This window comes from Mirounga angustirostris, unplaced genomic scaffold, assembly GCF_029215605.1.
Source record: "Mirounga angustirostris isolate CCGP_5_RB_7025 unplaced genomic scaffold, mMirAng1.0.hap1 SCAF_2, whole genome shotgun sequence".
In the NCBI taxonomy this organism is placed as follows: Eukaryota; Metazoa; Chordata; class Mammalia; order Carnivora; family Phocidae; genus Mirounga; species Mirounga angustirostris.
This window is the reverse complement of record NW_026991710.1, coordinates 99,835,391-99,851,066: the sequence shown is the minus strand read 5'-3', so window position 1 is coordinate 99,851,066 and position 15,676 is coordinate 99,835,391. Positions and strand designations below refer to the sequence as shown.

General features: G+C 38.3%; 1 protein-coding gene across 4 annotated transcripts in view; it reads left to right on the top strand.

Annotated features, from left to right (window-relative positions):
* The window catches only part of TNIP3 (TNFAIP3 interacting protein 3), a 48,182-nt gene that overhangs the window by 17,140 nt on the left and 15,366 nt on the right, over window positions 1-15,676 (top strand). For 2 of the 4 annotated variants that reach the window (XM_064584999.1, XM_045880507.3), the window contains exons 7-10: window positions 49-174; window positions 4,149-4,199; window positions 5,092-5,187; window positions 8,119-8,179. In XM_064584999.1, coding sequence (XP_064441069.1) covers window positions 49-174; window positions 4,149-4,199; window positions 5,092-5,187; window positions 8,119-8,179 — 334 coding nt within the window. Of the gene's footprint in view, window positions 1-48; window positions 175-4,148; window positions 4,200-5,091; window positions 5,188-8,118; window positions 8,180-8,413; window positions 10,318-10,347; window positions 15,667-15,676 lie in introns of those variants that run through there. The other 2 variants (XM_054508771.2, XM_045880506.3) reach the window with 2 other exon arrangements.

The following is a 15,676-nucleotide window of genomic DNA, read 5'->3' as shown; positions in this document are numbered from 1 at the left end:
GCTTAGAGAAAAGGATGCTAACAGTAACAGCAAGTCAATATTTCCTAGGTGCAAATATATGAAGAAGACTTCAAAAAGGAGCGATCAGACCGAGAAAGACTTAATCAAGAGAAAGAAGAGCTACAGCAAATTAATCAAACTTCTCAATCCCAGTTGAACAGGCTGAATTCTCAGGTATAAGTCGAAACAAAATAATCTTTGCCAGCACATATGTATTTTTTTATTTTTCGTTAAAAAAATTCAAGACTTTGGCTTCTGTTAATTGACATTGATTTTCTTTGAGAGGTAAGCCCCTGGGATGAAATCATTCTTAAACAATCTTGTAAAGAGATGAAAATGACTGGAGATTTCTCTTAACTTAAGTCTATTAAGGAGTTACCTAAGAAATTGGATTCCAAAGTCTTTTATAAAATCCAATTCTTTTGATATTTTTCTCATAGTATTTATCTTGGTAGAAAGGGAGTTGAACTACCTAGTACTCAAAATTCAAATCCAAAACACTCCAGCATAGTGAGGTTGTTTTTAAACTCTTGTCATTTTCTTTGAAGGGCTATGTTGGAATGTTCCTGTCTTCCAAAAACATACATATTTCTAAATGTCATTTATATATATAAAATACAGTGAAACCGAGAATTTTGTTCAGTGGGTTCCCCGATTAAATGTAACTGGAGCACTCTCAAGGAAGCCACATAATGTTAGTTTATTGGAATAGAATATATTAAATGTAAGCATATTACAATTAAATGTAATAGGATATATTAGAAGTAGACTCAGGAAGTGGCATGATGGGTAAATATTGATGTTAATGAGGAAAATGTAGCTAACACAACTTTGGCTTAAGAAAAGAAAATGAACCACAGAATTTTTGATTTGCAAAATCATCCAGTGCTTTTCAGTAAATAGGAAATTGTTGCAGAACATGCTGTGACAGCTCTGGAGCTGCGGGATTCTTAGTCTCAAAAGAAATGTTTAACTTTGTCGTCCTCTTTTTCCTAATACAAAGTATACAGTAAATTAATTTCTTTTCTGACATTTTGTCAAGGTTTCACTTGAAATTCCTAATTTTACATGCAAAAATTATTTGGCAGAACCATTTTCTAAGAAATTAAAAGTAATAAAATAGTGGCAAAAGTATAATAAAAATGCTTTTCTGAAAATAATTCATGCACCTTACTTTATACAAACAAGGGGTGAGAAAATGTTCTCATGACTCTCGGTGAGGAAGTCACTCTCAATTTGTATGTCTTACATGCAGAGCTCCCTTAATTTCTTCTAAGTTGTCACTGCACTAATTATTTTACTTTCAGCCATATTTTAATTTGCTCATTCTCCTATATGAACTTCAGATTGATGATAAATACGTGTCTAAGATTGGCAATGTTCTTGCCATTGTAGACGTTCTAGTGCATCGAGGAACACATAACAATCTGAATATATTAGAGACTATAATCCACAAGTAATTTTCATTTCTCTGTCATCTATAAACTAATTTTTGATTGATATCAACAAAACAGTGCATTGTCTACATAGAGTATGGTATAATTGTATTAATGAACTAAGGGATAATCTTGGTGATACCTTAAAACTACCAAAATTTTTCTTTAAATAATGATAGTTCAAGCATTTATTTTTCATTTTTTTAAAGATTTATTTATTTGGGAGAGAGAGTCCTAGGGCACACACAAGTGGGGGGAGGGGTAGAAGTAGAGGAAGAAGGAGAGAATCTCAAGCAGACTACCTGCTGGATGCTGAGCCTGACACAGGGCTCAATCCCACGACCCGGAGATCATGACCTGAGCCGAAATCAAGAGTCAGACACTTAACCAATGAACCAGGTGCCCCCTAACATTTATTTTTCAAAAGTCTCATTCACTCTGGTCAAAAGATGATAGAACTCACAAAGAGATATAGTAGATGGCTTAACAACCCATGTTTAATGTATTAACGGCAGATTGAATGCCATGATATAATAGAATGGACATGATGTTATTTGAATATCATGTTATCTGTGGTCCCAAAAAAGGAATTCTTAGCTCAGATCATTCTGGCACTAGTTTCTTACATACCAGAGTTTATTCATAATATCACTAAGGATGTTTTAAGCCAACAACCGGTAAAATAGGAGTGTGGTAAAGAGCAAGATACCTAGAGATTCTTGGGAATAGGAGTAGGGTAACAACTTCGTGCCTGTGCCTGCTTTGACAATCAGGGATGACACTGAGCAAGTTCTCCAACTTTTCTGTGCTTCCTTTCCTTTATCTGTAAAATGACAAAGTTGAACCAGATGGTCTCTAAAATATTTCTTATAATTCTAAAACCTCTGTCTCTAAAAATAAGTTACTAAATCTCTCAGTATACTCACCTGTGAAATATGGGTGATGGTTTCCACCTCATGACTTCATAAAGTTGTTCTCAGGGTGAAATGAAAAAAATCTACACAAAAACATCTAGCTCAGGTCATGCCTCACAGGTATTTCACAAATGATTTTAGTTTGTTGGAAGGAGGAGTTTTTAAATAGGGTCAGTTAGTTGTATAATTAATATGCCACATATAGTTTCTTGTAACTTAATTTTGATGCTTTCTTTTTGCAAGGCATTTGTTATATACTATAAGGAACTAAAAGAATGATCCTTGCTGTTAAAGACTCACAATATAAGGGGGACATATATAGTCTATCCTTATCATTTTGGGACTCCATATTTGTGAATTTACCTGCTTACTAAAATGTATTTGTCATCCCAAGAATCAATATTGGTGCCACCTAAATCCATTTGTGAATATGTACAGACAGAAAAAAACTTGAGTCACCTTACACACTTGTTCCCAGTTGAGGTCCAACAAGGCCTTGCCTCCTTGTTTCGGCTCTCAGACTGTAACAAATGTCCTTTTCGTGGTTTATTTCATGCCACATTTTCTCATTTTTGTCCTTTTTGTTGGTTATTACATTGCTTAAAATGGCCCCCGAACAGAGAGCTGAGGTACCTCATGGTAGGAAGGCCATGCTCTGCCTTACAGAGAAAAGACGTGTTAGGTAAGTTTCATTCAGGGATTAACAGAGTGCCATAGGCCAGGAGTCCAATGTTAATGGGCCAACAATCTATATTCAACAAGATGCCTTTAATAGAAACGCACATAAAACAGGATTCTATATTGATCAGTCAACAAAAATGGTCTGACCAGAGGCTCATGGGAACCTAACCCTGCATTTCCCAAGGAGCAGTGGTTCCATTCTCACTACTTCAGTGTTCATGGTGACTTTACAGAACGTAACTCCTGCGGATAATGAAAACTGATTGTACACAGTACACATTGGACTACAAAAAGTCGCAGGGAAAATATATAATGCTAAATGGGAGGACAAAGGAAGGAGAGAGGCAGGACTTGGAACGTATCATTCGGTGGGGATATATGCCCTACAGGCATGAGGAACAGGGTGTGTAGGGATGACAATAGCGTGACTAATGAGTCAAAGCAAAAACAGCTTTTTCTAGTTGTGTCAGATGTTGAAAGACTTCACGGTGGGTGACTCTGCCAGATGAGGCTGGGCCTTAAATAGGGAGAAGCCATAAAGTACAGCAGTGTGACTTTGAACAAGTTCCTCAGTATCTCACGTCTCAGTGTCCTCATCAGTAAAATAGGGATAATAACATTGAAGTATCACATAGAGGCATTGGGAGGAGTCGGTGAGTTATTATATGTAAAGCTATAGATCAGTGTCCGGCACGGATTAAGTGCATGTACAACTTCTAGCATTTACGGTGACGGCTCTTGAATGTACAGCTGACCAATTCCAATTCTATTCAATAAGCAGTGGAAGCTGTTTTTGTGTCTCTGTCTATTCCCATGTCTCTACATTTATATCTGTGTCTCAGGATATCAACCTAAAACTGAGAATTACAGTCGTTTCAACAAATTGGAATAACAGTTTAGAACGATTCTACATTCCACACTTCACTTGGGCGTTTCGAGATAGAACCGACGCAGGTCTGGAAAATCCAAAATGTGACAGTTTTCAGTGGCGTGACTGCTGTATCAGTGCTTCACCCCTGGGGCTTCTGAGCAGGTCGCTGACAGCTGGGTCAGGAGTAACTTTAGAACAAACCGTGTGGGCTCTTTCGATAAACAAATGCCTTTGTTTTGTCCATAGATAAAAGCTTGTCAGCTGGAGAAAGAAAAACTCGAAAAGCAATTAAAACAGGTACGTTGCTCCTTACCTAAATTCACCAATCTTCTGGTCATAGTTGAAATGGGAACTTTAAGTTCCGGCCCCACATTTATTCCTGACTACAGCAGTTCCTCATGGTTCCAGTTAAAGGTGTATTCAAGCTCTGCTACGGATGTTCCAGAACAACCCAGGCTTTGCATAATGGACTAAAATGCCAGTGGATAGATAATGCTTAGGTACCACCAAGACCTGTCAGCCCTAACGCTCATGAAAAACACATGCTTTCCAGAACATGTTACCAGTACCACATAGCACATGCCTTAGTGTGTGCTCATGCAAATAGAGATTTCTTCATTGACCCATGAACGCCTGGGAAGTATATCCTTGGTATTTCTTGCAGTTGCTTACACAATTTACAGTGGAAAATTACATCAAAGGCTTGTGCCTCTTTGGGGAAAATACAGTATCTTCTTGGGCACTGAAGTGTTTTGTCCCATTGGTTCTCTAGTAGGCTGCAGGAATTAATATTATTTCTCTTGATTCTTAATTTACTCTCTGGACTTCAGTTATGCTATAAGAGTCTTGTTAAAACTTGTTTTATGGCTTAATGGCTGGTTCTTCTTAAGCAAAGACCCTCTGTGAAGATAACTCAGAAACATAAAGTTAACTCTATACCTTTTAAGTGTTTCTGATGTCTTCAACATGAAAGGCTAATTAGAGTTTCACCTTAAGTGAAATCTTCCCTGTGAGCCTCATCTCTATCAGTCCAGAGCCTACATCCGTGCACCCACCATGTTGAGTCGGGATTATGCGAGAGTTCGACTGAACCTTAAGATTTCAGCCAGACCTGTGGTTGTATAAAGCAAGTGTCAGTGTGACTCCCCAGTTTCACGCACTTCCTGTGAACCGACATTTTCCTCCTCAGATGTTCCCGATGTGTAACTGTGGCTCGAATTCCCACCTGCGGAATCTACATGCACCAGCAGGCCCCGGGGCTGCACAGGATCAACAGAAGCTCCCAGTAAGTAAGAGCTTGCATCTCAACACAGAAGTGCTTATATTATTAACATAAGAATTAAAAAAAAAAAAAAAAAAAGAAGTGCTTATATTACCTAATAAGTCCTAGCATTTTTTTTTTCTTTTTGGTAGAAACCCTATCTGTCTCTGTAATTTGGGCACATACTATTGTCCACAGAAAGAGCCTCTTTTTATCTCCGCCCTTAATTTAGAGCGTTACAGTGGTCAATGTACCCTATGATTATCTTTTTGGGACACGGCATCCACAGGACACACAAGGCTATGAATAAATTCACTGAACGGTATCAAATTGAGCTGTAATTCTTGAACAAACATACCACATTTTATAAGGGCCATTTTAAATGACATACCTGACTCTTCCAAAAGGGCATTTTTGTGGGTAAAGAGAAGCAAAGTGAATGTAGCAAGTCTGAGAGATGCCTTTTTCAGTTGTAAACTTATACTGAACTACTATGGATATGGCTACATCTGTGCAATATAGTCTTTGACATTTTCCAATTAAAAGGATATTCTTAAAGGATCCAAGAAAAAGTGACCCACTTAAGTTGCTCTCTGTGGCTGTGTCTAGCCAGGCAAAATGCAATGAACAGTGGAGCAATTATTTGTGAGTGGAATTGATTTGGACAGTCAGCCTGAATAAGCCAGAACCAAAGCATCCTTCCTTCGCTTCTCCATAGCGCTCTTCCTCCCACCCTCCCCCACGGTCTGGATGCTGGTCTCTACTTTGTGTTTTGGCTACATAGACAGCATCTTTACACAGGAAAAGAATTATGCGTTTTTCTGCACTTCGGAAATGCTCAGACGACTCCCCTCCCCCTTAGTTTGTATTGTGTTTTTAATTATGCAAAGAATCTTGAAATTTTAACCGGGATTTTCCTAGCAGAGCACTTACGGAGAGCATGACTCTCTTGGTTGCCATACTTTTGTATTTGAGTGTGACTCAAAGCCCTTTCCCCAAGGGAGGAGGTAATGACTCCTTGGGTGGCAGAGACCTGTCAGAATTTAATGAGCATCCCTTCTTTGACCCTGGTGTGACACAGCACACTGCTGAGAATTGGGTTCTTTTTGTGTTGTTGCCCGTTGTCACTTCTGTCTGCTCACCCGCCCCGTTTCCTTTTTTTCTTTACCTGTTTGCTTGCTTTTCGGTCTTTACAGGAAACATTTCTGGGACTCCCCAAACACAGCTATCATTCCTTAAATTTTTTTCTTTCAGAATGTAGGAGTAAATTAATGTTGTGGGAAACATAAAGAGATAGAAGTTTACTTTGGAGTTAGCTCCTACAGGTTGGGGAATTGGAGAAATAGTCTTGTGAAAGGTTAACGATAAAACCAATGAGTCATGCAAGTTTATCTAGAAGTAAAAATGACTATTTTCTTCAAATACTCATTTATGGAAAGAAAGCAGAAATTCACCTACTATAAAAAACTCATCAAACTTTCCCGATCAATTATAAGAGGTAAGGTGGTCCAGACTGTGTAAAATTATCACCAAATAAAGGATTTGAAAAAAGATCCCAAGCCATGTATAATGTCTTACGTTTTCAAGCAGTCTTCAGTTAAACAGAATCTTGGTATAACAGTAGAATTTCACTCCCGGAGTTCATATAAAAAGAATATTTTGTGTTTTATGCTTATTTCTAAGCCTGAATTAAAGCACAAGCAGTCGTGTTTGTAAAATTACAGTATATTCGCCTTCTTTTGGCAACTCTCCTGGAATCTAAAACTGAGGCTCACGTCACTTATCCTACGTGTTATTTGAGACATCTAAAAATAAACGAGGAGATAAAAAACAGAGGTGATCTCATTTCCTCTTTTAGCTTTCTCATGGACCAAAAGGAGCCAAGAATCTAGGTGTCTGAGTGGGGGTAAAGTGGGGTCAAACTGTACTAAATGCAGCGTTTCTTAGTGTCTTGTCTGATAATTGAACTTTAAGGCTACTTTCAGTGGTCTGGCAGCCCTGTAAAACGTTCCCTGCTGGCTCATTGGTAGAGACATTTTCCCAGAGTTATTTTCAGGAGGTAATTGATTAATAGAACAAAAGGTCTATATTCTCTGTGTCTGGGCGGGGGCGGTGGGGGGAAGTAGGAGGCAGGGGTGAGCACTAGGAGCAGGAAGACAGACCATCCTCATGGGCAGGTGAAGCTGGGTTGCTCTGCTCCAAGTGGTTAACTACAGAGGTACTCGTCTTGGAACTGTATCTTGAACTTCGGGTCTGTAGCTTATGATTAATCCAAAGCAGTTTGTCTGACATGTTCCCCGATGTTCAATATCTAGGTGTTCTTAACTGGTGAAGCCTAGAAGACAATCCCACAAGAAAAATCCTAGTCTGCCCTCACCTCTCACTGCCTCTCTAGTCTAAACTCTCTGAACAATCTAGAGAGTAGTTTCCGCGGAGGAACAGGACTAAGGGAAAGATCCACCCTGCTTCACCGTCCTGAGCCTCTCTAAGCTATGTCCGCATCAAAAGGCTTAGATTTTTTCCTTGTACCCCGAAACATTAAACTTGTCACTGTGTTCTTGGTCTCTCTGTTGCCTCCTGTGTGAGGGCTTTAAATATAGTTATTTATTGATGGTAAACTGCTCTGTTTTATTTATGCGCTGTAGTAAGTTTTACAGAAGTGTTTATACTTCTGCAGATATCCAAAACACATCTGCTTTAAAAAAAAAGTCACAACCCCAAAGTAGGAGAAACTCTGGCCAACACAGAGTGGATTTAGAGGGGGGCGGGTTGGGAGATGGGTATAGTGATGAAGGAGGTAAGAGAGATGAGCGAGATTGGCAACAGGTTTGGATAGAAAGGATTTTTGTGCTGCCTGCGTAACAAAAGCCACATAGTATAATTACATTTTTAATACGCCACCAAGTTTTGTTTGAAGTCCATATTGCTATAATAATGTTGTATTGTTCCACACAGCCAGACTATCAGTGGTATGCTCCTGACCAGTTTCCTCCAGATGTGCAGCACAAGGCGAATGGTGAGACCACAGCTGTATTGAGCATTCTTTCATGTTTACATTTTAATGGGGTCTTTTGGGGATGTTTACTCAACATACATTCATTTGTACTCGGGGAGGGCCTTCTAAAAAGTTGTGTTGCATACACAACTCTAATTTGATGCACCTGGGGTTAACTTGAACTCCTTAAGAAACAGAAAATGTTCGAATGCAGAAATGCAGGAATCTCAGTTCTGGCTTCTGCTCCCATTTCAGGCTCAGAGTCAGTATTCCATCTGGGGCTAGAAATGAAAACTTCAAGTGGAGCTATACTGTAACAACAACAGCAAAGCTCTGGGATTCCACTACACAGGGCAGATGCACATCCACTGTTCCAGGTTGAGTTTGCTAGACAGATGTTTTAAATGTCACTGGCAGACAGACAGAGGAAACCAGACTCAGAACTGTGTTCCCTAATGACTAAATGTCAGACTCCAAGTTTAGGCCAAGGTAGCCCACAACACCCACCTCTAAGTATGCTGGAAAAAAACACTAAAAAATCACCTATCAAGTACTCACAACTGAGTACTCTTTTATCGTATTTTTCTTTGGTTGACCATTCTCCACTTCTTTCCAGCATCTGCCACACTTTCTACTGCTTGTTTCTGTGGTCTCATGAGGCCACTCAGGAATGGGCTGTATAAACTGGGCTATAACCATAATCCCACCTTTATTCTCATCACATATAATCAAAAGTCAGCCATGCCTGCTACATGTTTAAAAATCTCATATGACACACACCTGTGACTCTACATTGTTAATTTCCAGAGATTTTAATCTATCTAGAAAAGCTAAAGATGAGCCATATTCCAATTTCAGGCCATACTTGAAACTTGATCTCATTTAGATCTGATCTGAGATCAGAGAATTCTATTTTTTACCGAAAGGAGCCCATTATGGAGTAGAAATAGAAAGCCAGGGATAACACATGTAGTTTTGCAGGTCGTGTACTTCTCAAGTCCAAGTTCTTCATGGTAGTCTTTGAAAGTAGAACCTCCTAGAGTCGCACAATACACAACCTGGACAGCTGTACACGGCAGCACTAAGAGTGGTGAGGGCCGTAGCTTACAGTAGCATTATAGAGAAGAAAGATAAAAAGTGAGAACTCTATAAAAAAATGTCTAGGTATTTATCAGAAAACTGTAGGACTCTTTTTTTCTTTTCTTTCCACTATGAATATAACCATTGGTTTTAATGAAGTTCTTGGGTTCCAGCCATAGTAGAGAACTTTTATTAGAAAGGCATACTATTAACCATAATGATTGTTGCATAATGTCTGTGTTTTTGAAATCTATTGTTGTATAATAGCTGAGCTGCCACCCAATTATAATTTTCCACTTCGTATTATATTGGTCTGGAATGAGTATTAAAGATATTTTCTCCCTGAATTGGAGTTTAACCACTAGAAAATACAATTATGCAGAAGAGAATTCAGTAATGTCATAGAGCCATTTATGTATCACTAATAGATTCTTCTTGGACCAGTGTAATAGAAGCTAATAATTACATAAGGTAGAAGTGAATTGTGATGATCTTCATAGTGATTTTTGTCTGCTTGGGAAGAAACAGTGTGTAAACATGCTAAGAGTCTACAGATGTAAAATTACAATAAAAAATAAACCTCTATTATGTAGCAACCTCAGTATTTTTAAGACGTTTTAATCTTCACAACAACGCTATAAAATAGGTTTTATTATATTATACCATTTTATGGATGGGGAAACTGAGGCTTGGAGAATTTAAGTAGCATGCCTAAATAACACAGTTGGTAAAATTTAATCCTGGGATTAGATTCCAGATGAATAGGATTTCAAAACCTATGCTTTGAATCACATCCTATAGTGCCCTCGACAACCTACCTCTCTCACTCTATTAGAATTTTCTACAGTGACAGATATAAAATGAGAATGGGGGATTTAACTTGGATAATTATATGACTTAAACCTATTCCTCAATAATCTTTTCTTCCTGTGAGGCCATAACATGTTATTTGTGCTACTCATTTGGTATTTTGAATATCACAGGTAAAAGCCAAAGTACTATGTAAGATTAAGTATGTAATAAATATGTTATGAACGAATTCATGCTTGGTCAGCCCTAGTGGAAACCGATGGGATATGTTGCCATATGAACCCTTTCCTTCTCTGCAGCTCACTGTGGCTTGTCTGGGAAGAGGGCTGATCATGGCCAGGGGACTGGAGAAAGAAATTCCTTATTCAGACATCTACGTGTTTTTGATTTCTATTTCTGCTCTTCTAGCTTCCAAAGCTGATGCTATCTCAAGGTTCAAGCCAGTTCATAAAAATTGGCAAAAGCTCTTAGATCACCCTCATCAAAAAAAATCTCTCATGTGCCATTATTTAATTTCAGTGGTGATTCTTCTTATTTTTTATGTCATTTAATTGGAAAGATCTTTTTGATTTGTAGGTCCAATGCAGTTGCTCAGAATTCTTAAAAGTAACTTTGTGGTATTGTTAAATAGGAGTTTAGAAATCTTTTTATTATACAGACATTTTTGTTATGATATTACTCACTGACTTATTATTTGGCTAATATGTTTATCTTTCACTATTCAGGAATATACTGCTAGTCAGCATACCCTGTGTTTTGGGCTATAAATACCCAAACTCAAACAATGGAAGAAAAAATGAGTGGAAAAATTAGGCTCAGTGTTTGTTAAATTATAAACAGGAAGTATTTTTAAAACTCATAAATTTTACTCATATAATAAGTACTGAGGTATTATACTTGTATTTTAGTGAAAATGACCTTTTCAGAAATATAGATAATTAAATGAATATTAATCTGTATGTGTGCTTTATACATTGTCCTAATTCTCAGTTTTTATTACTTTCCTATGACTCCCGACAAATTTTACTTTTCTGATCCCAATATATATAGCACTTTATGGTTTGATCCTAGTATCCATCTTTATAATTCCTCTCATGGTAATCTAACCTGAAATAGTGGCTCTGACATCTACACGTGAAGTGTTTGCAGGGCAGTAGCCTTGTGATTTTTAAAATGTACACTGGGTAATGAGTGGTTAAATTGCTATGATCACTAGATCCTCCTTTAACATTCCCTGAGGCAAGAATACATGGAGAGCTCTGTACTTCAGGTTCAATATTTAAACATCATGAATCAAGCATAGAAGCTATTATAGTCTATCCTCCTATTGATAAATATAGCTGGAAGGGCAGAGTGACATTTAAAATGCCCACATTCCAAACAGTTCTGTTCCAGGACACAATGGCACAGGAAGACCTGAGCCGTGGCTCATCCCCTTCTCTTCCCACCTTTCTCCTGGGAGGGATCTTGAGTGTGAATTTGAGTACAGCCCAGTTGGCACATCCCAACTTCATCCATGTACCCCTCATTACGCTACAAACAGCACCCCTTGGCTTTAGGCCTGGGAAAGAGGACCACATGAGGCCTAGAAGCAGAAACAGGGTCACTTGGGCAGGAATTTTGGGGTCTGTACGTGGGTACCAAGAGCTTGTTCTAGAATGAGGCAGACTCACAGTGGGGAGGAAGGTGGTTGGAGGAAGGCCAGAGCAGGGTCCTCTAAAAGTGGGGACCTAATGAAGGGCTTCCTGACCAAAGACTAAAGTCAATAGGTACTGAGTACTATTGAACACTCTTTGGGTCAACTAATTTCCAGTTTTGCTCTGTTACTGTCTCTGGTTATTTTAGAATGCTTTGCGGACATGTTGGAAATAGACTCTTCTTTCAAAAATTAAAGATTTAAATAAAGGTTTTCAAGACATTTAAGACTTACTTGGCTTTCTCTCTGCACAGCACTAAATAATCACATTTTTATATATCGAAGTCCACAGATGTTAAGGGGTTACAGTTTCTGTTTAGAAACGTGATTTTATGAAGAACATTTTAATCTTGTTTCATCTGTTATCAGAATAGGATGCAAAATGACTTCCATGTTTCTAGAACAATTATGGCATAGTTGAGTTAGTATAACCTTGAAAACATGTTGTTTTGTTTCTTCCTTTGTGAAATGTCAAAAGGCTATGTTTTCTACCTACATTGCATGCCAGTCTCTTCTGTACCTTCCAAATTTTTCATATGGTGCAGAGTTGAACTTCGTCTAATGAGCTAGAGCTCAATTCTTACACATTTGGAAGGACATGAAATGTAGGCATGTGAGATTGTGTTGTGAGCAAACATAATTATTTCTTTACGATATAGAAGATCAAAGCCTAACTATTATAATTGGCCTTTACTAATGTCTAGTAATAACTAATTAACCGAATACTGACTGAATTCATTTCCTAGGGCTACTGTAACAAAGCACCAAAAACTAGATGGTTTAAAACAGCAGAAATTTATCCTCTCACACTCTGGAGGCTAGAATTCTGAAATCCAGGTGTTGGCAGGTCATGCTCCCTCCAGAGCCTCTAGAGAAGTCTCCTTCCTTGCCTCTTCCTGCTTCTAGTAGCCCCAGATATTCCTTGGCTTGTGGCAGCATAACTCCAATCTCTGCCTCACTCTTCACTTGGCCATCTTCTCTCGTCTGTGTCTGTGTCCAAATATTCATCTTCTTATAAGGACTCCAGTCATATTGGATGAGGCTAATCTAGTATAATCTCATATTAACCCGATTATATGGGCAAAGTCCAATTTCCAAATAAGGTCACATCCACAGGTACCAGGGGTTAAGACATACACATATCTTTTGGGGGGGACACAATTCAACCCATAACACTAACCCTGTGCCAGAAACTATTTTAGGCACTGTATATATTTATATATTATCTCATCAAAACCTTTTATAGCAACTCTATGAAGTGAGTACTATTGTTGTTCCTGTTTTAAAATTGTGGAAGCCAAGGAACAAAGAGATCATGTCACTTGTCCAAGTCCACATAGCTGGTTATTGGCTAGGACATAGACAAGCTGGGCAGTCTACCTCCAAAGCCCACACTGTAACCACCAAGCAATATGGACAAGCCCAGGCTACATATTAAAATATAATAGTGTCGGGGCGCCTGGGTGGCTCAGTCGTTAAGCGTCTGCCTTCGGCTCAGGTCATGATCCCAGGGTCCTGGGATCGAGCCCCGCATCGGGCTCCCCGCTCTGCGGGAAGCCTGCTTCTCCCTCTCCCACTGCCCCTGCTTGTGTTCCCTCTCTTGCTGTGTCTCTCTCTGTCAAATAAATAAATAAAATCTTTAAAAATATATATATAATAGTGTCATCATTTGGATGTATTTTATTTAAATAAATTCTAATGGCCCTCTCCTGAAAGCCAGAATCTTTATTTCTCAGTTTGCATCTTTTTATAATTGTCTTTATAACTGAACATTACAGATCATTTTAGTTTGGTAAAATGGCTGGCTTAGTTGGATTTTTTTCAGTAGTATGAAGAGATGTAGGAGTCAGTATAAATAGTAGAAGTTACTTAAGAGATGTAAGAAACAGAAGAAACTTAGAGACTATACTTGTGTGATTTTCAATACAGATGGATAAAATATTAAGAATATTTTTCTTTTATAAAATACATTACTTATCTCACCAGCAGTTAATAAAAATATTAATCAAAATTTAGAGACAGATAGTTTTATGTCTATTTCTGGATTTATAGAGAAGAATTGCAGGAGAAATGCATCCTCACCTTATAATGCTGTAAAGGTCGGCTTATTGGTAAACTAAGTGATTTTGCTAAGGGAATATTAAATAAAGTGTAAATGTATATTTATATGTCCAGGACCATATGAAAATATAGGTGGTAAATATATTCCTATGCAGACATCAATTTATAAGCAAAGACTAAACATTCTGATTAACATTCTACATAGATAGATATAGGTAGGTAGGTGGATAGATAGAGCCTAGATGAGAAAAATGCACACAATAAGGCTAGACTAGTCACAATTCCATTAGGTGAATAAAATTGCACTATTTCTCTTAAATGGAAAATAAAAATCTGTTGGGAAATGAGGTTTCTATTGGATATTGCATCCCAACTGGGAAGAATGTTTACTTACGTACGTTTCTGTACTGTTGATGCGTGAGCATACCCGTTCTGAGGTGAGTGGGCATGTGGAGCGGAGAGTCCCCTTCGAACCTGTCTGCTGCACTGGTGCACCCTCCGCTCATAGAGGACTCTAGCTTCGGCCGATCCCTGATGTAGAGGCAGACATGGACTCTGCCACCAAGATCTCTGGGTCCTATTCGGATCACTTCAGCGTCACAGTACTTAACGTGCACTCTTGTGAACATAAAGGGATAGAGTGTAACGCATACCATTAATAAATAATAAGGCACACAATTAGTGAGTGGAATTCTTTACCAACCAATAAGGCAAAGCAGATTGTGTCTAGCACTGTGAGAACCCACGATTCCCTGGTGGCGTTTCTCTTGCCCTGCCATTCAAACCATGGAGACAAGTCTGATGACAGACGTCTCTTCCCACACTCACTGCTTGGGGACGCCCCGCCTTCCCTTCAAGAAACTGAAGACCTGTTTTTTTCTTTTGTTCACATTTCCATTCTGCCATGGATCCTCTCGTGGGTCACACCCTCTCTCCGTCTAAAACATGGGGATAATGACCCTCACCTCTATACCTATTTCACAAGAGTGCTATAAAAACTACAAAGGAATTAATTTTTCTTAAAGTTTTAAGATATCTAGGGGTAGGTATCATAAATGGATTAAATCTAAAGTCCAGTGGATTATGGTTCTGGGTCCAAATTTATGCTCTTACCATATTAGGTATCTTTTTAGTGTAATGGCCACCATTCTTAGAAGAGTATTTTTTTTAAGCCTGGAAGGAAACTGTTAGTTTAAATGTTTGTTTATTCGAAATACCAAATTCAGGGCGGCAAGAATAAAACATTTAACATATTCTCAATTGTTATCATGAATGGGAAAATACCTTATTTCTTGAAATTTATATGTATTTTTTCAGTCACCATGAGTAGCTCTCTTCAATTGTGTCTTCCCTGTAGTGCTCATCTGTGGTATTCTATCTTAGTCCTACTGAAATATACCATGTCTTTCACATTGGCCTTCATGGTACATGAACACATCTTAAGCACTGCGATCTTTTCTATCACTTTGATGATAATGTACCCTTCACCATACTTAAAGTAGTTTATGTGGCAGTTATCTTCCCATGGGCTAAGTACCAAACCTAATAGTAACATATATGACTTACTTTCCTAAGCAAATGCCTGAGCCACCAAAATGCCAGCAAAGATGAGAAGTAGTACAGAATATTCCTCTTCAGGCATGAGTAGAACTAGGCCACAGCTGATTTCACAAAGTGGTAAGCATATGTCAATGCTTAAAATAATAACCCTCCATTTCCCGCCTCTTGATTTTTCAGTGTAAACTTGTGGAAGCTCATGATTAAAATATTTCTTTTTTTTTTTTTGCCAGCCTCAAAGTTTATATTAGCCCCGAGCCAGAAGAAATGAATTTTTAATTTTTAATCTGAAACATTTTCCTTCTGTGTTTCAT